The sequence below is a fragment of the Colossoma macropomum genome, unplaced genomic scaffold (assembly GCF_904425465.1).
Source record: "Colossoma macropomum unplaced genomic scaffold, Colossoma_macropomum, whole genome shotgun sequence".
Lineage (NCBI taxonomy): Eukaryota > Metazoa > Chordata > Actinopteri > Characiformes > Serrasalmidae > Colossoma > Colossoma macropomum.
The window spans coordinates 3,439,887-3,463,669 of record NW_023494799.1 but is presented as its reverse complement, the minus strand read 5'-3'; the positions used below and the strand labels follow the sequence as shown (position 1 = coordinate 3,463,669).

At 41.5% G+C, this 23,783-nt stretch overlaps 1 protein-coding gene across 2 annotated transcripts in view; it reads left to right on the top strand.

Moving 5' to 3' along the window:
- The window catches only part of insrb (insulin receptor b), a 135,101-nt gene extending 114,253 nt beyond the window's left edge, over positions 1-20,848 (top strand). For both annotated transcript variants that reach the window (XM_036586057.1, XM_036586056.1), the window contains 15 exons: positions 129-255; positions 748-992; positions 2,144-2,311; positions 3,832-4,030; positions 6,853-7,130; positions 7,290-7,438; positions 8,521-8,677; positions 9,789-9,882; positions 9,955-10,022; positions 10,779-11,008; positions 11,929-12,039; positions 12,757-12,916; positions 13,628-13,757; positions 14,297-14,431; positions 16,557-20,848. In XM_036586057.1, the coding sequence (XP_036441950.1) occupies positions 129-255; positions 748-992; positions 2,144-2,311; positions 3,832-4,030; positions 6,853-7,130; positions 7,290-7,438; positions 8,521-8,677; positions 9,789-9,882; positions 9,955-10,022; positions 10,779-11,008; positions 11,929-12,039; positions 12,757-12,916; positions 13,628-13,757; positions 14,297-14,431; positions 16,557-16,911 (2,606 nt within the window). In that variant the 3' untranslated portion in view covers positions 16,912-20,848. The remainder of the gene's footprint in view (positions 1-128; positions 256-747; positions 993-2,143; positions 2,312-3,831; positions 4,031-6,852; positions 7,131-7,289; positions 7,439-8,520; positions 8,678-9,788; positions 9,883-9,954; positions 10,023-10,778; positions 11,009-11,928; positions 12,040-12,756; positions 12,917-13,627; positions 13,758-14,296; positions 14,432-16,556) is intronic.
- The last annotated feature ends 2,935 nt before the right edge of the window (positions 20,849-23,783 follow it).

Sequence of the window (23,783 nt, the reverse complement as noted above, 5' to 3'; positions counted from 1 at the left end):
CTGTCAAAACTGCCATTAAGTACAAGTTATTCATTTTTCAGGGTATTTAATGTCCCTTCCAGCACTAAACCTTTTCCCCGTCACTGCCATAAATCTAAATCAACCCGATTCCTGATTTTGCCTTTCAGGTGAAAATCGACTGCTTAAATTCACCCATATTCGCACCTCATCCAAGAAGATCCTGGTCATGTGGGAGCCGTTCTGGCCATCAGATTTCAGAGACCTCCTGGGCTTCATGGTGCTCTACAAAGAAGCGTGAGTGTCGCACAGTGTCTGGTTTGGTTTGAAAAAGTCTGTTTCAGACAGTGAAAGATATTTTAGGTTATTAGGAGTAAACTTGTGTTTTAAATGGAGGTCTTACCATAATATTTTTCTTTTTCTTAAAGTATTCACTGCAAAAAACTAGAAATCTTCGTCGCTAGGAATGTGGAAACTACTGTGGAAAAGTCAAAGATATCGAAAGTGTATTGAACTGTAAATTTGAGTTTTTCCCGCTGGAGAGCTGCATATTATTGACCAAAGGATATATTAATAATATGAAGACAGTTATGAGAAGTGTAGTTAACTTTTTGCCCTGAAGTTTAATAAGTATATTACAATAAATTAGAAAAGAGTGTACGGTTAGAAACAAACATGTACTTTGTTGTATAAAATAGACAGGCTGATCGCAGCTTTGTGCAGCACAAGACGTCTGTAAATGCTGTTAAACAGCTGCAGTGTAGACTTATTAACTCTCTCCGTCTTCAGACCGTATAAAAACGTCACAGAGTTTGACGGGCAGGACGCGTGCGGCTCTAATAGCTGGGTGATAACGGACGTGGAGCCGCCACAGCGGGCGCCCAATAGCAACAAGGACCCGGGCTGCATCCTCATGCCCCTGAAGCCCTGGACGCAGTACGCCATCATGGTCAAAACTCAGCTCTCCGTCTCTGACGAGCACCAGGTCTACGGAGCCAAGAGTGAGATCATCTACGTCAGAACCAACGCCACGCGTGAGTTTCAGCGCTGCTTGTTTTTATTACACAGTATTCTACAAGTTAGGTCTGCTCACGCAATCTGATTGGCTGGAAAATGGTCATGTGACAACAGCACATTTTTCACTCTGCTTGTATCAGTCCACTGACTCTCATTCCTCCCATTTACGTCGGCTCATTCACCTACAAACAAGTCAAATACTTTCCTTTGACTGACAACAAACTGCATGTACTCACTCAGGGCAGGTCCCCAAGCTCTAATCCACAGTTATACTGACCCGCACTCCTCTATGTGTTGTTTTTTCATCCCTCGTTCCTCCCATAGACTCCTATTCATTCATAACAATAACTAGGAACCACTTGGCAACCCCCTAACAACCACTCAGCGCTCACCCCTCATGCCATAGCAACCGCCTGGCATCATGATTCAGCTGCTCAATCACTCTAGGTTTTCCTCAGGAAATGCACTGTTCAAGTTCTTCTTTATTTTTTTCTTATTTTTGTGCTGGATTTTGTTCTAAGTCCCCAACATCGACAGCGTTCCACCTCCCGAGCGTTCAGGCTGATCGGGAATGGTGTGCTTGTATACAGCTTTTTGATCAGACGTACGGTTTTCATACAGTCTTCATTAAATTACGTGTTTTTCCTGTCGGAATGAATGGGGTGTAAAAGTGGCACGCCCATCTACTGTACTTCAGCTCGACCGAAAGACACTGTTACACATACACGTCTCAGGGCAGGCAGGAGCCCCAACTCAATATAGTTCTGACCCACAAAAAAAAAAAACAGTCTAAAAAAATTTGTTGTGTGTGTGTGTGTGTGTGTGTGTGTGTGTGTATGTGCGTGTGTGTAATCCACTACATTAGTTTCACATTTACATGTACATCGTATAAGTGGTTTCCCAATCTTCTGTACAATGTGCTGCACACCTGCAGTAATTGTGAAACCACTTGTATGATTTACACGTGTAATGTAAAAATTAATGCTGTGATAAAATATTGCAGAAGTTAGTTGATCACAAATTCCTGGCGGGACGTTAATACATATCCTCTTTAAACACTGCTCTGGGTCTGACACAAGCAGCAGGTCCCTGGTTGACTCACTGAAATGAATATAGTGAAGATGCCTGATTGACAGTCTGCTCTTCTACACTGGTTCTCTCATTGTAGGCCCGTCTGTTCCTCTGGACCCAATCTCCTCCTCGAACTCTTCCTCGCAGATCATCCTGAAGTGGAAACCTCCCGCCGACCCCAACGGCAACATCACTCACTACCGCGTGGCCTATCAGAAGCAGGAGGAGGACAGTGAGCTGTATAAGTTTGATTACTGCCAGAAAGGTGAGAGCTTTTATTTACTGCAGGCTCTCATACAGGGTCTCGTACGGGGCCAGGTGTCTGTTCGAGAACGGGACAAATGTTTTTAAAGATATTTTAAGCAGCCAAAGTTTTCAAATCAGTTCATTAAATTAGTAATTTGCACCCCATCTAATTGACTCATGAGTCAAATTCAAGACCTAATATGATTTACACTGACAGCATGGGTGCCTCAGAGAACACGACAGCAGGGTTACAGTGCTCTAAATTTCTGTGGCTCTCCGGACTTGCGCCACGGGTGAGCGCCTCGGCAAGGATGCCTAGGGTGCGCCTACGTCGAGATTTTTGAGATTCCGAGGTCCTGGTGGTTTGCTGAGGGCTAGCAATGCAATCCAGGGCTCGTCAGAAAGGCCAAGTCATGCTCTACTGTGACGTTTGACTTCTGGAGTCTGGCTTTGTTACGGATTTTTAAAGTCGTGTGTTGCAAAGCATTCCCTTCTCCTGTCGACTCGACTTTCATCACATAAATGTCGTGCAGCCTGAAGTCGTGCAACCTCTAGTACATAAGCTAATTGACTCGAGTCAAATTCCACATTATAAAATGACCATTATCAGCAATTAGAACCTACAACTAAAATGGGCTTAACTACAAACTTTTTTAATAAGTATCCAAAATAATTGGAATGTCATCACTGTATAACCGCCAGATGCCAATCAAACGCCAATTAGGGGCGGAGCCTACACAGTAAACAGTTCATACTCTGCTCTAGCTCAAAAGCGCTTTTCACCGATTGTCACGAAACTTCAGAGGCGTGTTCCTTAGACGTGAAAAATCCTTTTTAAAATTTCTAAATTTTATTGCAACTGCATTGCTAGAGGGCGCTGTATCATGCAAGAAAATGTTATGCAGCACAAGATTGTCTGTTTGACATGAAATTGTGCATGCTGCTACTGCGTCCTAATCTGGTTTAAGGTTCTGTGAGACATCATATCCAGAAAAAAACATGGCTAATTGGAATTCAGTAACGATTTGAAAGCCTTAGAATTGTCCAATCACCACAACGTCCTGTATATGTGCAAAACTTAACTGGCATGTGTACGCTAGGAGGGGGTGTTCAGCCTGATGGTAAAGGACAGCTTTGACACAGATTGTCTCTTGCAGCTGTATTTTGTTCTGTTTTTGTTTTTATTTTGAAATGTATATCCAGTAGCCATACAGCTTTAAAATGCTCATTAGATTATAAAAGATGTGCCTTATTTTATTAGTTGGTTGGACCGGTCATTAATAGTCGAGCATTTAAAGGTAACAGATGTCACTATTCACTTGTTAGATTGTTTATTGAAACTATATGTGAAAAAATTCATGTAACTGGACCTTTGCATGTTTTTTCATTGAGTAGCCCTGATTTACACCAAACCTACTTCAAACATACTCAGTCTTCAGAATGCAGCTTCAGTTTGACTTTCCCTGTGTTTGTTGAGACGATGCTTAACTGAAATCCACGTTCAGTCCTGAATCTGTGTGTCCTCTGCGGGTCCTGCAGGAATGAAGCTGCCGTCCCGGACCCCCACGCACTACAGCACGGAGGAGGAGCAGAAGTGGAACCAGACGGAGGAGCAGAGTCAGACCAGCAGCTGCTGCGCCTGCCCCAAAACGGAGACTCAGCTGAAGAAGGAGGCCGAGGAGTCAGAGTTCCGCAAAACCTTCGAGAACTACATCCACAACGAGGTCTTCGAGCCGAAGTATGACATCACCATCTCACTGGTTAATTTCAAATGAGCTGTACTGAAATATACAGAGCAGGAGAGCATTCAGGTTATCAGTAGACCAAATAGACCTGTTGATGACATGAATGCCTTGAATTCTGTACATATCCGGAGCTGTGATTGGCCAGCATGCTCACAGTAATCAGCACTCTGATTGGTTTAGAGGCTCATTTGCATATTACAGCCTTTTGTGATATCAGTATAGGATTAATTAGTCCATCATACACTTAATATCAGTATACAGGACTGTGGAAAAACTCAGAGCCCACCCTTCATATGTTTCAATTACAGTCAAAACAGAATTTATCCAAGTTATTCATTTTTATTCATATAAAAAAAAGCAGAAAACATGTTCAACAGAAAATCACACAGAATTCATAACAACTTCAGGAGACTCACTTTCAGTTCCTCAAAGAATCTGCAGACACACCTCCAAAGTTCAGTCTTAGAAGCTGGTTGATCATTTTCTGAAGTAATCAAACACATTCAGTGGTGTTGAGGTCTGGACTCTGGGGTGGTCAGTCCATCGTTCAGCTTCTTTGTTTGATGTGTCCGTCTCCTTTTCTCAGTGAGGTTCTTCTTGATCAGCTACACATCCTTTCAGACCCACAGCGCTGAGTCGTCTTCTCACAGCGGAAGGATGGACAGAAACACCTGTGGATGTTTTCAGATCTGAAGCAGCTTGATTTTCTCCTCTCTCTCAGAGATGAGAGCTTTAAGTGCTGTTTATCTGATGGGGGCAGTTTGGGGGGTCGACCAGCTCTTGCGGTTGTTAGGAATCACATTTGTTTTTGCAAGTTGATTAACTTGTATCTTCTCAGAAATATCTCCTTTAGTCAATTTAGATGAACATGAGAGAGAAATGCGTCTCTTTGAAAGGGATCATAATGTCAGTGACTCCTCTGGGAGCAGCTGTAGTTGGGAGGACACAGCTGGAACTCACCTGTTTTAAGACCGGAAGGATGGAAGAGGTAAAGTGGCAGGAGGTACATTCAGTCATGTATGCACTACTAGCCTTAATTCTTACTTTCAGAGCTGCAGCTTTAATAGTGCAGAAGGTCTCTTGTTGGACGAGGGGCATGAAGTGAGCCAGCACTGAGTACAGCTGGTCTCCGCTACCTGCCGCGATCGCTCAGCGTGTTACAGTAGCCCGAGCGAGGGGCAAGTGCTGCAGATCACGCAAAACCAATCAGAGAGACAGAGAGAGAGACTCCAGAGGCCACCTAGGAGTGGATCTCTAAATCAGTGTGGGTTTCTGATCCTGACATCAGCACACACTTTCTCTTCTGCTCTGTTCTCTGCTCATTTACACGCCGCTGGGAGCTGTCTGTCCACACTGGACTTTAGATAGAGCAGTTTAGATACTTTAAAAGCCCCTGCAAGGTGAACGTTTGACTTTTTAAACGGAAATTTGTTTTCAAGCAGACACAATATCAGAAACCCCTCTTACGTAGCTCCACCTTGCTGCTGTAGAGTTAGAGATCATCTGTTGATGCACAGTTAATAACGGGACAGCAGTGGTCCTGTGGTCAGAAACAGACCTTTATGAATTTAGTAGAGGGGGCTGATAAACAGATGGACTACAGTCTGTAACTGTACACCTACATAGTGGAGCTATAAGGTAGGTGTTTCTGATAAAGTGGCCCGTGAGTGGAAGTACAAGGTCAGTGTTTCTAATAAAGCGGCCAGTGAGTAGAAGCACAAGGTAGGTGTTTCCAATAAAGTGGCCACTGAGTGGAAGCACAAGGTAGGTGTTTCTAATAAAGTGGCCACTGAGTAGAAGCGCAAGGTAGGTGTTTCCCATAAAGTGGCCATTGAGTGGAAGCACATAGTAGGTGTTTCTGATTAAGTGGCCAGTGAGTGGAAGCGCAAGGTAGGTGTTTCTATTAAAGTGGCCACTGAGGGTATTTTGTGTGTGTATGTTAAAGATGGTGACTGGATGAATTTTAAAGACCAGCATAGCTAAATGCTGGATGCAGTCTATAGAAAAGTTTGCATTGTCTCGTGGCGAGAGCTGGGGTTTTTCGGTTGTTATTGCAATATTCACCTTTGGAATATTAATATTGCAAAAGTTTGCAATTAGTTATAGTCTGTTAGAATATGTTGCAAAGCATATCACAGTCATAATATGCAGAAATGCACATCCAGTACTGGCATTTTGTCCATATCCTGCCAAATTATCTTGGGCTTTTTTCTTTTTTCGTTTTTTTTATTGGTCAGGGTTTTTAATGTCCCTGCTAGAGACCAGAACTCATTAGCGTTTGACTGAAACCCCCAATACACCCACTTTAAGTAGCTGCTTCACTGCCTCTGAAATTAGCTTTAACCAGAAAGTCTCTGAACAATTATAGTGCCCTCTGGTGGTGTCTTGGTAAACAGCCACTGAAGTTGAATGAGTATTCTGCAGTGGCTGGCGCCATCTAATGGTGTGCAGTGTTGATGGCTGGAGGTTGTTGTGGTTTAAAGGGCCAGCCAACAGTTTTAAACAAAGGTCATCAAGTCCAGAGGCGGCTAATCTTTTGCTTGACTGTTATACAATGCTAGTGGAGTGAGGTGAGCTCACCTGCTGGCCCGCGTAATTGAAAGATATTTGAGGAAAGAAAAGGGGAAGGATGCCAAGCTTTGTGGCCTTAACTGCTTAGCTGTGGAGGTCTGTTCGCACTTGTTTTAGGCTAATGTTTTTCTGGATAAATGTTCCTTTTTCTCTTGACCTTCTCTCTCTCTCTCTCTCTCTCTCTCTCTCTCTCTCTCTCTCTCTCTCTCTCTCTCTCTCTCCCTCCCCGTCTCCTCTTTGTTAGACCCTCCCGACGTCGCCGATCTTTGGGAATAGCTAACTCCACCCACTCTGCAGTCTTGGTTACACCCCCCAGTTTTCCCAACATCTCCGCCCCCACTGTAGGGCCGGAGGACGAGAAGAGGAAACTGGTGATGACTGTCAGCTCGAAGGAGTCCATCGTCATCTCCAACCTTCAGCACTTCACCAGCTACCAGATCGAGATCCAGGCCTGCAATCACCTCACTGACCTCGCCTACTGCAGCATGGCCACCTACGTCAGCGCGCGCACCATGCCTGAGGGTGAGCGTCCACCAACCAGCCTCAATATCCACAACTTTAGGCTGAAGTTACTATCTGAACCTGATTTTTGCAAAGGCCTTCTCAAACAGTCTCCTCGTCGTCGTTATTGTTGTTACTGTATTTATCAGTTATTAAATGTCTGTGATTTGTTGTCTGTAGCTAAAGCAGATAATATCTTGGGCCCTGTGACTCATGAGATCCTTTCAGAAGAGCCGGAGTTTGTGTACATCAGGTGGCAAGAGCCGAAAGCGCCGAACGGCATGATCATCCTATACGAGGTCAACTACCATCGAGTCTCTGATAATGAGGTTGGTGTCAGCTTTGAAGCGCATCAGCACAGATAATGCAACAATGCAACAATATAACATTTCATACGGGGTAGAATAAGGCTGGGCGATACGGCAAAAACATATCATGATACATAATTTATATTGATGGTACATGAAATTTACCCCAGTATTTCATTTTCTGAGGTTTACGAACAATATAAACTGGACAAACTGCTCCAGAAAACAAATGCTATAAACAAGATATGTGTAAAAGTTTGAACACCCTGGTCAAATTCCATGTTTTGTTGACTTTCTAAGTAACTCATACACTTAATCACTTAACACGTCGTCTACAGTGAACACACCTAAACCTGACATTTTTCTGCAATTCTTAGCTCACAATTTTAACATAAAATACAAAATGTGCCGTAACTTTTGCACCGACCACACCTAAAATGTGGGCCCTGCAAGGTTATGACACATTTCATATTTTATGTTTCATATTTTTTGCTGTTAAATTCAGCAAGTATACAGTAATTTTGCATTACAGTGTGCAGAAGTGTGTCTCTGTAGAGGATGTGTTCACTTGCTTTCACTTTGAAAATCAACAAAATGTGAAATTTGACCAGAAGTGTTCAAAAATAGCAACAGCCACTACTACTATACTGTGTATTTGGCCTTTTTATGTTGTTTGATTATCCAAAAGTGCTGCCTGCACTCATCATATACATCATATACATAGAAAAGGGTATGAAAGGAAGCAGCAGTTTCAATTCATTGTTTGCCAGATCAGCAGTTTTGGCTGAGCTGGTGCTTTAATTCAATTGTGGCTGAAGTCTTCTGTTTAATGACTTTGCCAGACAGACAAATGTGTTTTTAAGGACTCCCTGTGCGGAGAAGGTAGTGTTTCTGTTGCTATAGAAACCGTCTGAGCTGTCTTGCTGCGCAGACAGAATTTAGCTGAATGGTAGGTGCCTTAGTTTTCAGTGTTGTTGATTCACTACCTTTAGTCACTGTGTTAACCAAGAATACCTACCAACTTACTGATATGGATCTCTCTCTGTCTCTCTCTCTCTCTCTCTCTCTCTCTCTCTCTGTCTCTCTCTCTCTCTCTCTCTCAGGAGTTTCATCACTGTGTGTCCAGGATCAGCTACGAGAAGACCAAAGGCTGTAAATTACGAGTTGGCCATCCTGGGAATTATAGCATCCGAATCAGAGCGACTTCCTTGGCTGGAAACGGCTCCTGGACCGAACCCACGTACTTCTTCATGCCAGACAGTAAGCTTCAGTCTGACCACACCCACTTCCTGTCTATCATAAGCCTGGGGAATTTACTGTACACACTGAAGAGAGAGTGGAGACATGATTGGACATGAGAAAGGCACCATTAAACATTAAATCTTAAAGGAAACAGCACCACTGAACATACTAACGTGGCTAAATACGAATACTTAAAGAGTTCATTTATATGGTTCACCCCTCCAAAATAAGCGGCCGTGTAAAGCCGGGAAATCTCCGTTATGGTTTTGCTCAAGTCGTGCTCGGTTTGGTTTTTTTTTTTCTGTTTTATTGCAAGTGATGTGCTCAGAATGCTCATAAGAGACTTTCTGCTCATCGCAGAACAAAGCCCCTCTCTCTCTCTTAGATTATGATTTTAAGCTGCACTTTGTAATTTTGGGGGATTTGGAGACCTCTGTGGTGAAAATGTGTAATTGCATGCAATATGCAGAAGAACATCTGTAGCGTGGGTTGTGCTTCGCACCCCTTCCCCAAGTGGATGAATCTGCTGATTGAAAGAGAATTCAGAGATCTCAGTCTAAACTTGGTGAAGGAGCGTCTTCGAGGATGTGAGGGCCCAACCCGATGCCTCTAACTTTTAAATGATTATTTCAAGCTTTACGGGGCTACTCGCAACGGCACGACACAGCATATTTTAGCCTGTTTTTATTCTCCTGACTCAGTAAACAGATCTTACATAGTGCAGCTTTAATGGTAGAAAAGGTCTATACATGCATCAGTAACTTACACAGTTTCAAGGCTGTGAATATAAGCTTTTTGCTGCGTTCACATGTTGGCAGTGCCCCCTGCTGGCTGCGGCAGAAAGTGTAAAGATCTGATTTTCCCAACTTTTTCCGTCAGCAGTGGAATAAACCGTACGTTTTTTTTTTTTGGGAGCAGTCCAGGATCACCCAGTATTATACAACCAAAAATTAAAAGAGTACAGAGTGTCACCTGAAATAAACGGTCCACACTGCTGAAGCTCTCTTCTGATAATCATCCAAGCACACTGTGGCAGCATGGATCTCAACATGAATCTCACAGTTCATATGTAAGGTTGTATATACAGTGTGTGTGTATACTCATGTCTAACTGCCCTCGTTTCCCTCAGATTACATGAACGTGAAGATCATCATCGGCCCCGTTATCCTGCTGATCATCCTGCTCTTCATCGGAACTGGAGCCTTTGTGGTTTTCAGGAAGAAGTACGTATCTCACCGCTGTTTCCTTCACAGACTGACTTTCAGCGTAAATACTGACGCTTTTTCTCTCCTCAGGCAAACTGAAGGACCTACAGGCCCCCTCATCGCCTCCTCAAATCCGGAGTACATCAGCGCTAATGACGGTAAACATCAACATCCGTGGCCATATTAACCACATAAGCTATACAGTCGTGTTCATTCATTTTTATTAGTTTATTAGTTTATGTGCCCCCTGATCAAATTCTATGTCTCGCTGATTTTCTGAGTGTAAATAAGTGAACACATCCACTACAGAGACACACTACTGCACACTTTAATACACAATTACTCTTTATTTGCTGAATTTAACATACTGGGGGAAAAAGACATAAAATGTGGTTATGAAAGGCCCATTTTATATTTTAGGTTTCATTTTTTTCCAGTATGTTAAGCTCAATATAGTCATATGCGAAAGTTTGAATAGCCAACATGTTTTGTTGATTTTCCAAGTAAAGTAGCAAGAAAACAAACTTGAATATAACATTACTGCTATTTTAGTGCACATATATATATATATATATATATATATATATATACTGGATATATCCAGTATGTTAAATTCACCAGATAAACAGTAACTGTGCGTTAGTAGTGTGTAGAAGTGTGTTCTCTGTAGAGGACGTGTTAAATGCATAAATAACTGTATAAATAACTGTAAAAACACATTAATACAATAGAAAGTAAGCAGAAAGCTTTACTGTGTTGCAAGCTGGTTAGTAGAACCTGGCCAGACACGTTTGTCTCATTGTAGTGTTTTTAGGTGCTCACCACTCAGAGAAGCAGCTGTAAATATAATTTCCTCAGGTGGTCTGAACCCAGAACAGCTCTGTAGCCGTGACTGCTGTGTTTGTCCTGTGCAGTGTACGTCCCTGATGACTGGGAGGTGGCGCGGGAGAAGATCACGGTTTTGCGTGAGCTGGGTCAGGGCTCTTTCGGGATGGTGTACGAGGGCATCGCGAAGGACATTGTGAAGGGTGAGCCGGACACGCGCGTGGCCGTGAAGACGGTGAATGAATCGGCGAGTCTGAGGGAGCGAATTGAGTTCCTCAACGAAGCTTCGGTCATGAAGGCTTTCAGCTGCCACCATGTGGTGAGTGTAACACCCTGCAGTAGAATACGGTTTAAACATCTAACTGATTAATTAATCTTATTTTTTTTAAATCTTATTTAATTTTAAATACCATAATTACTTTTACAACTTCTTTGGAGTAAAAAAATTTCACCAAAAGGACATCTTTTATGTTTTATTCAGCATTCTGTGAACAATAGATTAATAAAATGGTAATAAACTGTAATTAATGACTGCCAGAATAGAAGCCATATCGCCCCCTACTCTTCCTGTAGTGTATTACAGTCTGTCAGAGTGACTGTGTGGATCATATGAACATTATAGAGGCTTTTTAAATGAAACAGTAGAAGCCATATCGCCCCCTACTCTTCCTGTAGTGTATTACAGTCTGTCAGAGTGACTGTGTGGATCATATGAACATTATAGAGCTTTTTAAATGAAACAGTAGAAGCCATATCGCCCCCTACACTTCCTGTAGTGTATTACAGTCTGTCAGAGTGACTGTGTGGATCATATGAACATTTTAGAGCTTTTTAAATGAAACGGTAGAAGCCATATCGCCCCCTACTCTTCCTGTAGTGTATTACAGTCTGTCAGAGTGACTGTGTGGATCATATGAACATTATAGAGCTTTTTAAATGAAACAGTAGAAGCCATATCGCCCCCTACACTTCCTGTAGTGTATTACAGTCTGTCAGAATGACTGTGTGGATCATATGAACATTATAGAGGCTTTTTAAATGAAACAGTAGAAGCCATATCGCCCCCTACACTTCCTGTAGTGTATTACAGTCTGTCAGAATGACTGTGTAGATCATATGAACATCATACAGAAGTATAGATTTGTAATTTACAATTGAATTAACAAAGATTCTGAATAGTTTCAGCCCTAATAAGAGTGTGAAAACCGTGTGTCTGATGTCGTGTGTGTGTGTTTGTAGGTGCGTTTGCTGGGTGTGGTTTCGAAGGGGCAGCCGACACTGGTAGTCATGGAGCTGATGACTCATGGAGATCTGAAGAGCTACCTGCGCTCCCTCAGACCTGATGCTGAGGTGAACACACACACACTCATTTCTGACACGTTCTCCAGATTTTCTGTACATTAACACCTTAATCTGCAGGTGTACTCAGTTATTAATTTTAACGTAAAGCTTGTTATTCAGTAGCAACTCTGAATTATTTAGTAACTGCTATGAATATTTCAGTATCAACTATGAATTATACATTAACTACTATGAATTATCCAGTAATTATTATGAATTATTTAGTAACTGCTCTGAATTATTCAGTATCCACTATAAATGTTTGAGGTATTCAGTAACTGCTATGACTTATTCAGTATTTGCATTAAATATTTGTGTCTACTATGAATTATTCAGTCGTTATTATGAATTATACAGTACCATAAATTAAGTATCTACAGTGAATTATTCAGTAGTTATTATGAATTATACAGTATCTACTATAAATTAAGTAACTGCTATGAATTATCCAGTACCTATTATGGGTTATTCAGTAACTACTATGAGTTATTTAGTTACTACAGTGAATTTTTCTGTATCCACTAAGAGTTTTCTACTGTGACCTGCTCAGTATCTACTTTAAATTATTGAGTAACATTTATGAATTATTCAATATCTACTATAAATTATTCAGTAACTGCTATATATTATTCAGAAACGAGTGTGTTTGTATAGTTTTAGCTTTTACCAAACTACACTAGCTGCCCACTGTGGCTCTGACAGCTGCTCTTTCTCCTCCGGGTGCAGAATAACCCCGGCCGGCCGCCGCCCACGCTGAAGGAGATGATCCAGATGGCGGCGGAGATCGCTGATGGCATGGCCTACCTCAACGCTAAGAAGTTTGTGCACAGAGACCTTGCTGCTAGAAACTGCATGGTGGCCGAGGACCTCACCGTCAAGATCGGCGGTAAAACCCAAGCCTGAATGCACTTCAGTCGTGATCAGATTAAACTGTTTATGAAAGGCCCACAGTCGTCTGGTGCTGAGCTGGTGTGAATGCAGTTTAACAAACTGAGCGTACATTCAGACTGGAATTCAAATAATAACCAGCTTATGTTCGATATGGGAAGCATTTCTTTAATTAGAGGAAGAAGAAGCACTTTGCTTGCTTAAAAACTCAAATGTACAAGTTTTTGGTTTGTTTAACAATTGTTTAAAAAAAGAAAAAAAGATTGAAAATAATTCTAAGACAATAATAGTAATGATAAAATAAAATGATGATTAAAACAATCAAATAAATGATACCAAAAAAGTAATATTAAATAATAAATAAATCAACAAAGAAAACAGCAAAAAATACTGATTAAAAAATTACTGATTAAAAGTTTAAAATGTGTTTTTTTAGATTTATGTATTAAATTATAGAAAAAAGTTCGTTTTTTATCATGTTTCTGCTTTTTTTACGTACTTAACTTTAACTTACTGTTTCATTGTAAAGCACTTTGAGCTGCTATGTGTAATTATTATTATTATCATTATTATTATTATTATTATTATTATTTGTGAGGCAGAATTAACAGTGTTCGAGTTGAGGGAAAGTGTCTGATGTTAGCTAATTTAAGCTACTTTGGGTAAAAACATTAACTGACTGTGTATGTTAACCTGCACCTTTTTTCAGATTTTGGCATGACGCGTGACATTTATGAGACGGATTATTACCGTAAAGGAGGGAAGGGTTTGTTGCCGGTGCGGTGGATGGCCCCGGAGTCTCTGAAAGACGGAGTTTTCACTGCGCACTCAGACTGCTGGTGGGTTTCAAACGTCTCTCACGGTTTTTAATATCACTGCTGTGTCTGATCCACTCAGACCAGTGCAACACTCACTAACACACCACCACCATGTCAGTATTACTGCAGTGCTGAGAATGCTCCACCACCCACATGGTACCTGCTCTGTGGGGGTCCATGGGGGTCCTGACCACTGAAGAACAGGGTAACAGAGTATGCAGTGAAACAGATGGACTACAGTCTGTAACTGTAGAACTACACAGTGCTGCTAAGTGCTGATGGGGACAGTTTTGCTGTCTACCTGGTCTTCCAGGTGGACTACTTTTTAGACGCAGCGTCCAGACTGGAATACACTGAACGAGCATCAGCTTCCAGGATCTTTCACACCTAACGAGCTGCCTGTTCACTCAGAACACCGCATGATTGCTCTGACCGCTGTATCATGACGTCTTTATGATGCAGAGCTTTTAATTCAGCTTCATGTTCCACTGATCTTCTGATCGTCACCCAGATGTTCTTAATATTCTTAGATATTCTGAGTTTTACGTGTGTGTCTGCAGGTCGTTCGGCGTGGTTCTGTGGGAGATCAGTACGTTAGCGGAGCAGCCTTATCAGGGCCTGTCCAACGAGCAGGTGCTGAAATTCGTCATGGACGGAGGATATCTGGACCAGCCAGATGGCTGCGCCGAGAGAATGTAAGTTTAATAATTATATATATTTATCACTGTTTTCGGAACAAAACCTTGTATCTCCATTTTTGTCGTTTTCGGTTTTTGACATAATTGACACAAAACCTACTGTCCTTTATATTGTGTGTAAATTTCATGAAGGATGGACCAAAAGAAACGACCAAAAATGACTTGGTAAAACTCTGGTTCCATTGACTTACATTAAAAGTAAAGTAGGTTTTTTCCTTCTCCTGTAAATCAATCAGCCTTTATTTAACCTCGGAGAACATTGAGGATGACCCTCATTTACAGTGTTGCTGAGTTAATACAGGGAAAAGGGATCGATAATGTGTAAGAACATATTAAATAATAAAAGTAAATTTAATAATAAAAATGACTCAAATCAGGCAAGTATAAAGCATTACTACATAAAATACAGTAGAAAATATAAAGCGGTAGTTAAAGTGTGACTAAAATGTAGAAGTTAATCAAATCAAAAGAAGATAAATAAAACAAAAGGAGGATAAGATCAAAAATGGAAACTAAAATTAATTAATATGACTGAAGTAATAATAAAATAATCATAATTAAAACAACAATAAGAATATGAGTAATTCTTTTCTTTTTTTCTCTGTTTTCTCCCCCAAAATGTTAAACTCAACATGTGCACCAGAATTTGTAGGAAAATGCCGTATTCGGCTGGGTCTCTGGAGAGGACATGTAACTGATTTTCACTTAGAAAGTCAACAAAAACATGTTAGTCCAGGGGTTAAATTTGCATATGACTGTAGGTTTCATAAAAGATGAATATTCAGATTGTAATATATTTAGGTATACTGTTATACTTGGCCATTGGCTTTTTATTTATTTACGTAAAGTTGTAGAATTCTTTGCTGTGCTTAAAATGTCTTGTTTTAAAAAATTTACCTGTATTAAAATCTGTAATTTTTACTGTGATTGCAAATTCACTGCATTGTTGCATATTAAATTAGATTTATGTTCAGTTTTCATTGAACAGGTTTGAGTCTGAGCTGCTGATCTTTTTTTTTCAGTGTTAAAAAGATGAAAAATTTGTATCTCTCTCCTTCCTCTCCCTCTCTCTATCTCTATCTATCTCTCTCCATCCCTATCTATCTCTCCCTCTCCCTCTCTATCTGTCTATCTCTCTCTCTCCATCTCTATCTATCTCTCCCTCTCTGTATCTATCCCTCTCTCTCTCTCTCTCTCTCTCTCTCTCTCTCCATCACTATCTATCTCTCCCTCTCTCTGTATCTATCCCCCCCCTCTCTCTCTCTCTATCTCTGTCTATCTGTCTCCCTCTCCCTTTCTCTCTATCTGTCTCTCTCCCTCTCTCTCTCTATCTCTGTCCCTCTCTCTATCTCTGTCCCTCTCTCTCTCTCTATCTGTATATCGCTCTCTCTATCTCTATCCGTCTATCTCCTCCCTCTCCCTCTCTATCTCTCTCTCTCGCTCTCTCTATCTCCTCCCTCTCTATCTCCTCCCTCTCTCTCTCTCTGTCTATCTCTCTCTTCCTCTCTCCCTTCTCTCTATCTCCCCCTCTTTCTATCTCTATCTGTCTCTCTCTCTCTCTGTGTCCCTCTCTATCTCCCCTCTCTCTCTCTCTCTCTCTCTCTCTCTCTCTCTCTCTCTCTCTCCTCTCTCTCTCTATCTCTGTCCCTCTCTCTCTCTCTATCTGTATATCGCTCTCTCTATCTCTATCCGTCTATCTCCTCCCTCTCCCTCTCTATCTCTCTCTCTCGCTCTCTCTATCTCCTCCCTCTCCCTCTCTATCTCCTCCCTCTCTCTCTGTCTATCTCTCTCTTCCTCTCTCCCTCCTCTCTATCTCCCCCTCTTTCTATCTCTATCTGTCTCTCTCTCTCTCTATGTCCCTCTCTATCTCCCCTCTCTCTCTCTCTCTCTCTCTCTCTCTCTCTCTCTCTCTCTCTCTCTCCCTCTATCCCCCTCTCTCTATCTCTATCTATGTCTCTCTCTATCTCTATCTCTATCTCTATCTCTGTCGCTCTCTCTCTATCTCCCCCCTCTCTCTTTCTCTCTCTCTTTCTATCTCCTCACTCTCCCTCTCCTCTTTCTCTCCCTCCCCCTCTCTCTCTCTCTCTCTCTCTCTCTCTCTCTCTCTCTCTCTCTCTCTCAGGCACAACCTGATGCAGATGTGCTGGCAGTACAACCCGATGATGCGGCCCACCTTTACTGAGATCATCGAGATGCTGAAGGACGACCTGCATCCTTCCTTCCAGGAGGTCTCCTTCTTCTACAGCGAGGAGAACAAGCCTCCGGAGAGCGAGGAGTTCGACATGGACTTCGAGAACATGGAGAGCATCCCCCTGGACCCCTCGTCCTACTCACAGAGGGAGGAGGGCTTCAGCCGGGACAGCGGCCCCAGCATGGGCCTGAGGGGCAGTTACGAGGAACACGTGCCCTACACGCACATGAACGGGGGCAAGAAGAACGGCAGAATCCTCTCTTTACCCAGATCCAGCCCATCCTAACGTCTCCTCACCTTTCGGCTTCCTGAGTTTTGTTTATTTTTTTTCTCGGTTGTTTTTAATCGTGCTGTTTTTGCAGAGGCCCTTAAAAACACAGATCTCAGGTCTATTTTTTTGGACTTCCTACCTGCTGCCCTGGCGAACACGGATGCAGACTCTCGTTCTTCTCCCGGTCATCCGTGTCGCCGCTCGCTTACACCTTGTCTCCTTTCGTTTTATTTCTCTTTAGCCAAGTTTTCCTGGTCGGAGAGTAAAAAAACTGTGAAAATGAACCTCTAATAACCAGAAAGGCTGCTTCAGCTGAACCTCCTCCCCTCGTGCTCTTTCCTCGTCTCTTTATTTTTCTAAAGTGATTCTTTTCAGATAGTGGCCTTTCTATGAGTGGCCTAAACACACAACACAGAGAGGAGCGTCTCGGTGCTTGGATCCGTTCCCTCTGTGCGGTGACGGAGCCAAGGGACGGCGCGGACTCGGTCTAAGAACAAACGTCGTCTTTTTTCACGGAGGAGCCGCTTCGTTTTGCCCTGGAGAATCCCTGACTGGTGTTTGGTGAATGAGTTTTAATTTATTTGCTTCACTTTTACTTTTCCTGTCTCTCAGTTTTTACCTGTATCCTTTTTTTATGACTGAAGGATATTTAAACAGTTATGGATTGGACAAAGGTGTTCCTCAGACTGACCAAAAGCTGCTGCTTTGATAAATAGTGGGTATAAATATATAATATATATGATATATAGAATATTGATGGGTGTCAATATTTTATATATAGTACACGAACATTGAAATTTTTGTACATAGTTTGTTTTAGCATTTTTTAATTTTTTTCATCTGATATCATATTTTCTTTCAGTAATTACAGTGTCTTTTATTTGTTTTTTGTGTTTTTTTTTTTTTTTTTTTTTTTTTTAAGTAATTCTCATCCAAAACAGACACACAAGTACCTTTAATTGACAGTGTGACATACAGGGGGCGCTATTTTTGGGCGTTTTGGCAGGAGAGAGAGAAAAAAGTAAAAACTATTTGTAAACACAACCACATTTTTCAGCAAATAACACTGATCGCTGTCCTTGGCCTTGCTGGAACTGTGTAAAAGGGGCAGCAGGTGGCCTGTCTGAGTCCATCTTTTACAGGATGTGTTGATTTTAAAAGTGTATTCGGTTTAGTTGAGTGCATTTTGGGGGGTTTCAGCAGCTCCTGAGTGATAAACTGTTGGGATCTGAGAGAGATCGATGGAAAAGGCTGTTTTGGTCAGTTTTTAAAGCACCAGTAGCTGGTTTTAGGTTCAGCAGCACATTTTGGGGGTCACTGTGTTGCTATGGGTTGCTACAATTCCATAGCTGTGTCCCAATTCAGGGGCTGCATCCTTTGAAGGACGTGGTCTATGAAGGCGTGTCCTGCGAAGGCTGTGTAGACCCGCGAGGGCTGAACCGAAATGAGACGGTCTGCTCTACGGCAGCAGCGCTGTTCCCAGCTTTACTGCTGCGTCACGAAACGCCGCTCTTGTCAAGTTCTTTAAAAGTTCTTTAAAGACGGAGCCACAAACTTTGATTTTAGTTTTATTTTTTCATTTATTAGAGCTGGAGATGCTTCTCTCCGTCGGCTCTTTGCTCCCTACAACAAAACGAAACATTAGCGCAAGTTTTGCTTCAGACCACATTGGCCTTTTTTAACACCTGTGTCTTTAGCTATTCGTTTCAGTTTAAACCCAATACTTACATTTAAAGTGTCTCCTCAGCTCCTCTGCTGACGCCGCCATGTTCTCGAATCCTCGCCGGCACGCAGTGAACCTCGGGATATGTTGGCTGGCAAAGGATCCGCCCATTGCCATGGAAATAGACACATTTCTTGGCCGCATATGAAGGAGCCTTTGAAATGGGACGGCCTAGTCGCGCCACTGTGACACAATCGGCCTTCAAATGCAGCCTCTGAAGGACGCAGCTCCTGAATTGGGACGCAGCTCCTCACTGTGTTCATAGAAGTTCACACTGACCACCTGTTCCAATAGACGTGTTAGCTAGCGTCAGGCTAGTGCTGTAACAAGTGGATGGGACGGTTTGTGGTTTTAATGACGTGTCGCGATACAAAACCCAATGAACAGTGCACCGTTACAAGCTTTCACAGTTTTAATAATCACATATGATCAGCTTAAAAAGCTCAACGTGACGTAAGCAGGTCTAATTTGTATAGTAAACAGAAGCAGATTTCATATTTATTTATGCTGCAGGTTCATTAAAAAGTCAGTATAGGATCAATATAGTGTCTGTGGCAAAATAATCCCAATAGCGAGCATATATGAGTCCGCTGGCTTAAAGAGGTCGGCACCCTGCAGACTGTTTGCCACTGGTGGTCCCCCCTTGGACCACCTAGATAACTGTCCTGCATACAAGGTCTAACTACACTCATAAACAAGGCGTTTCTTCAAGAAAAGGGTTCTATATAGAACCAGGTTGATGGAAAATGTGCATAAATGTGCAGCAGATGGTTCTTGTTCTCTATAGAACCTTTTTCAAAAGGACCCACAGGGTTTTTCTGTTGTTACAAGCTTGGCATCATAACGATAGAAGAACCCTTTTGGGTGCTATATAGGAAGCGGTTCTATGTAGAACCATGAACACGTTTGCATGATTAAAGTGTTCTTTGCCTCATGAAAGGCTTCTTCGGTTTAATGGAGAAGGTGATGTAGATGTTTCCATATAGAACCGTTTTCTTTGCTAAAGAACGCTTGAAGAAGCATCTTTTTTTAAGAGTGTAGTTTTCAGTCTTTAAACAGATTTTAATCGCGAAGGTAAATATAACAAACAATTGAGACAAAAAATTAATCGCCAGGCCGAATATAAATGGATTTATTTGAAAATGTTGTTGCTGGATTAGTTACAGCTGTATAACCGGCTTTATTTCTGATACTGCTGTAAAAATGATTCATTAATGTAATTTACGAAGGATAACGAAAGAAAGAAATAAAAGAAAGGATAAATGAAATGGACTGTGAGTGGAAAATGAGCAGAAACGTGTTTTGTCTTATGCTACTTGGTGCTAACACTAGCACTGACCTGCTAACCTCTTTGTTTGTTAGCATGTAGCATTTAAACATTGAGTTTATTTTATGATCAATCTAGAAAACAGTGACAATTTCTGGTCACTAGCCATGAAGCAAAATACTCATACTGTCCCATCCCTGGTTATTAAGTCTATAAAGATCATGTGGTCAGTCAGTCATGGGGCTGGACGCTAATGATGCTAATGACACTGTTTAGCTACGTCACTTAGCAGACCTAAAACATTCCGCTGTGCTTTCCCCAGATTTCTCAACCAAACCTCATAGCGTGTAAGAACTGGCGCTCATTTTTAAGTTTCAGTTTGTGTAAAGCAGGCTGTCGGTCAGCTGTTGCTGTCCAGATGAGACGTATATTGTCCACACACAGCAGCTGACTTTTATTTTTATGGTCTCCGCTCACAGTTTTGAAATATTCGCTCCAGCCCCAGTTTTCCGTGCCTTTTCCATCAATCTGAGACTAGTTGAGCGTGGCTAAAGCGCGTTGGCTGTCGTCAAGCAGTGTTTAGGTGAAAACGGAGGTGTGTGTGTTGTGGTGGACAGGTGTTTATTTGGGTAGACAAAGACGATGTTGAGCCAGGACGGATACTTTAAGAGATAAAGATGAGATTAGTCGAAAATGCTAGCTTGGCTAAAAGTGGATGGAAGTTAGCAGGCCATGCTAATGCGCTACAACACTAGCCTACTCTCGTTTTTATCCTCGCTCGCACTTTTGGCCGATCTTTTAATTTAGCACACTGACTTTTTGAGATCACCAGTTACCCGTAAACCAGTCATGGTATTTTTCAGGTGACTATTTCTACTTTTTACCACATTGGCCACATTTTAGATATGGAAACAGTAAAGTATCATGTGAGTAAAAATGCTTAAAAAAATAAACAAATAAAAGCTAATGCTAACTCCCTCACAGCTCTTCATACACTATTGCCATGACGGTGTATGGAATTTTTCTAATTCACAAGACACCCATATCGTTTGAAAAGACAGATTTTATTTATTTTTATTATAACAGTGATCGTTGTATAAAAAATCCTGCTAGCTTTTATTACAGTAATTTTTTAAAGGCGGGTAAATTAGATTTTTTTTTCTTCCTACAGAGAGAGATACAGGCTGAGCAGGCAGTTGGTAGAGTCTAGTAATGGTGATTTCTTTTTTCCTGTATGTGTTTGGACACAGTCTACCTCAGTATTCTTTCAGAATATAGTAGAGCCAAGTGCATCTCTCTCCAGTGCCCATTATTTCACTAACTCTGTGACCAGAGTTCCTCATAATTCCAAAATATTGCGTACAATGCCCCGCCCCCCCAGCCAATCTCTTTAGTTTACTATATTTATTTATTTATTTGATTTTTTTTTTCTTTGCAGACGACTTTAAAGTCACATTCAACCCCAAAGATTTGACTGATCACATCAGCTGCATACAGTTCATACATTATGTCAGTATGTACCAGCAAATGAAAACGGGACCTGATTTGAAATCCTAAATTGACCTTTCTGTATCTTCAACCTGAGGTTTTTTTTCTTGGGCCTTGATTTTTTTTAACAACAGTCGGTGTATTTCTCACTATTTGTAACTCTCCAGCTCCATGTTGTGGTCATTTCTTTGGTATTCGAGGTCCCTGCTGTTCTTCAGGAAGCCTTTTGCTGTAAACCAGCACTCATTTTTTGGGAAAAATGAAGCTTCTGAAGTTGAACAGTCAGTGCAGCATTGATTGGTTCAAATTTTGTTTGAAATATTTGCCAAAATTGAACTCTTGGCTGTGATCAACACCCAGTTTGGAATTCAGTATAATACCCTAAAACTACTGAGCCCTGCTGGTGACATCACATATAAATAAAAAGAATGCGTGGCCACAACTTAGTAAGGTGTGGGAACAAGACAAGTTGTGGCCACCACTTAATAAGGCGTGGGAACAAGATCCTTATGCATGGCCACGACTTAATAAAGTGTGGGAATGAGATGAGTCGTGGCCACGACTTAATAAGATGTGGGAATGAGATCCTAATGCATGGCCACGACTTAGTAAGGCGTAGGAACACGTTAAGTCATGGCTACGACTTAATAAGGTGTGGGAACGAGATCCTAATGCGTGGCCATGACTTAGTAAGGCATAGGAATGAGATAATTAAGCCTTGACTACAGCTTACTAAGGCATGATTTCATTCCCACGCCTTAATAAGTCATGGCCACACATTAGGATCTCGTTCCTACGCGTTAATACAGGACGTCACCAGCAGGGCTCCATATAAAACAGCATAGTGCACCTTTTATACCGGTAACAAACCCTTAAACACGTGAAGCTGAGTTGCTGAAATTAAAGGTGACTTTAGAGTCACAAATGAATCCAGTATATATAAGCTTGCTGCACTGGCTTTATAGTTGTTGGTCCAGGATGTTTTTACCTTTGTCCAGCAGTTTCTTGTGTTGGTCCTACAAAATGAAATCACTTCCTGCTAACGTCAGATTGACCCCTTCCCTTTTCTTGTATGCTCCAAATGTGATTTTGCTTTCCATCATCAATGTAATTTTTTTTTCCCTTACTGTGAAATTGAAACTATTGCTATAATGTGTAATGTAATCGGGCTTTGGGGGAAATGGACAGTACCTGCCTGCCTCCCCTTCTGCATGGGTCATCTTAAAAGAGCTCTTCTAGGACAATCCTGTGTGCCAAAAAAAAATCTTTATTTTCAATTTTTTTTTTTTCTGAAAATTTCGGATCGCAGAATTCTCAGGGAGGCGCGAGCTCGGGGTGGGGGGTGGGGGGTGTGGGGGTGTTTGCTCTTCTTGCCTCTTGGCCATGCTGGAGAACACGTAGCGCTCCCTCTGGTGGACGGTCGATGTAAGTGCGCAGCCAGACGGATAATGTAGCTTAGGGCCCTGACCCGCAGTGCCTTGGACATACTCGAGCATCCTTCAAACCAAACCCAGCCATCAGACTCCCTGGACCGAACTTCCGGAGTGTTAATCCACCCAAGAGTTTATTTTTTTCTTTTTTTCTTTTTTTTTTTTGGTTTAAAAGGCGAACTTTGGGTTAAATCTTTTTTTCTGCTTGGCTCATCATTACTGTATTGATATATGTGAATGATATTCTTTTGAAAGCTGAACTTGTCTCTGCTTGGAATTGCTGCGGCTTGCTGTGTGCATCCGAGAAAACCGGCCCTACAAAGCAAAACGTTAACGGAACAGCTTTTCCCCTTAGATTCACTGAAATACATACTTTTTTGGGAGGGAAAAAATTTGGAGTTTTTATATGTTAATGGATGCTATTTATAGAAAATGATAGTAAATTATTAGTCTGATACTGTAGATAGTAACAAGTCCCCCACAAACAGAAAGCACTTAAGTTTGACTGAAAAAAGAGGAAATAGATAAATAAATAAAAGCCCCTGCGGTTGGACAGAGCAAGCTAGCAGCGTATAGAGGACAAGGCATTGTATGTATTTTATTGTTTTAAAAGGAAAAAAGTATTACATTTAGAGCTTAATTTCTATTTTTTTAGCCAAAAAACAGGGAGGGCAAATTCAAATACTTTTCTGACTGTAAACTTTTGCTATTCTTGTACATTGAGATGAAATTTGCATTAACAGTGTATATACCTTGTTTTTTTTTTTTGTTTTTTTTTTTGAGAAACTGAAAAGCTTGTCGTCCTGCGGTCGTATAAGTGCATTGCGAAGATAAAAGAAGCTCGTGTGGAAACGTTTATCCCCCAGATTCATTCGGCTTTTTTGTCATTTCTCATTTTTATGTAAAGCCACTTGTTTTGACATCCGTGAAATAATCCCACTGTTCATTTTTGACGGACCCCCCCCCCAAAACTTTGTGT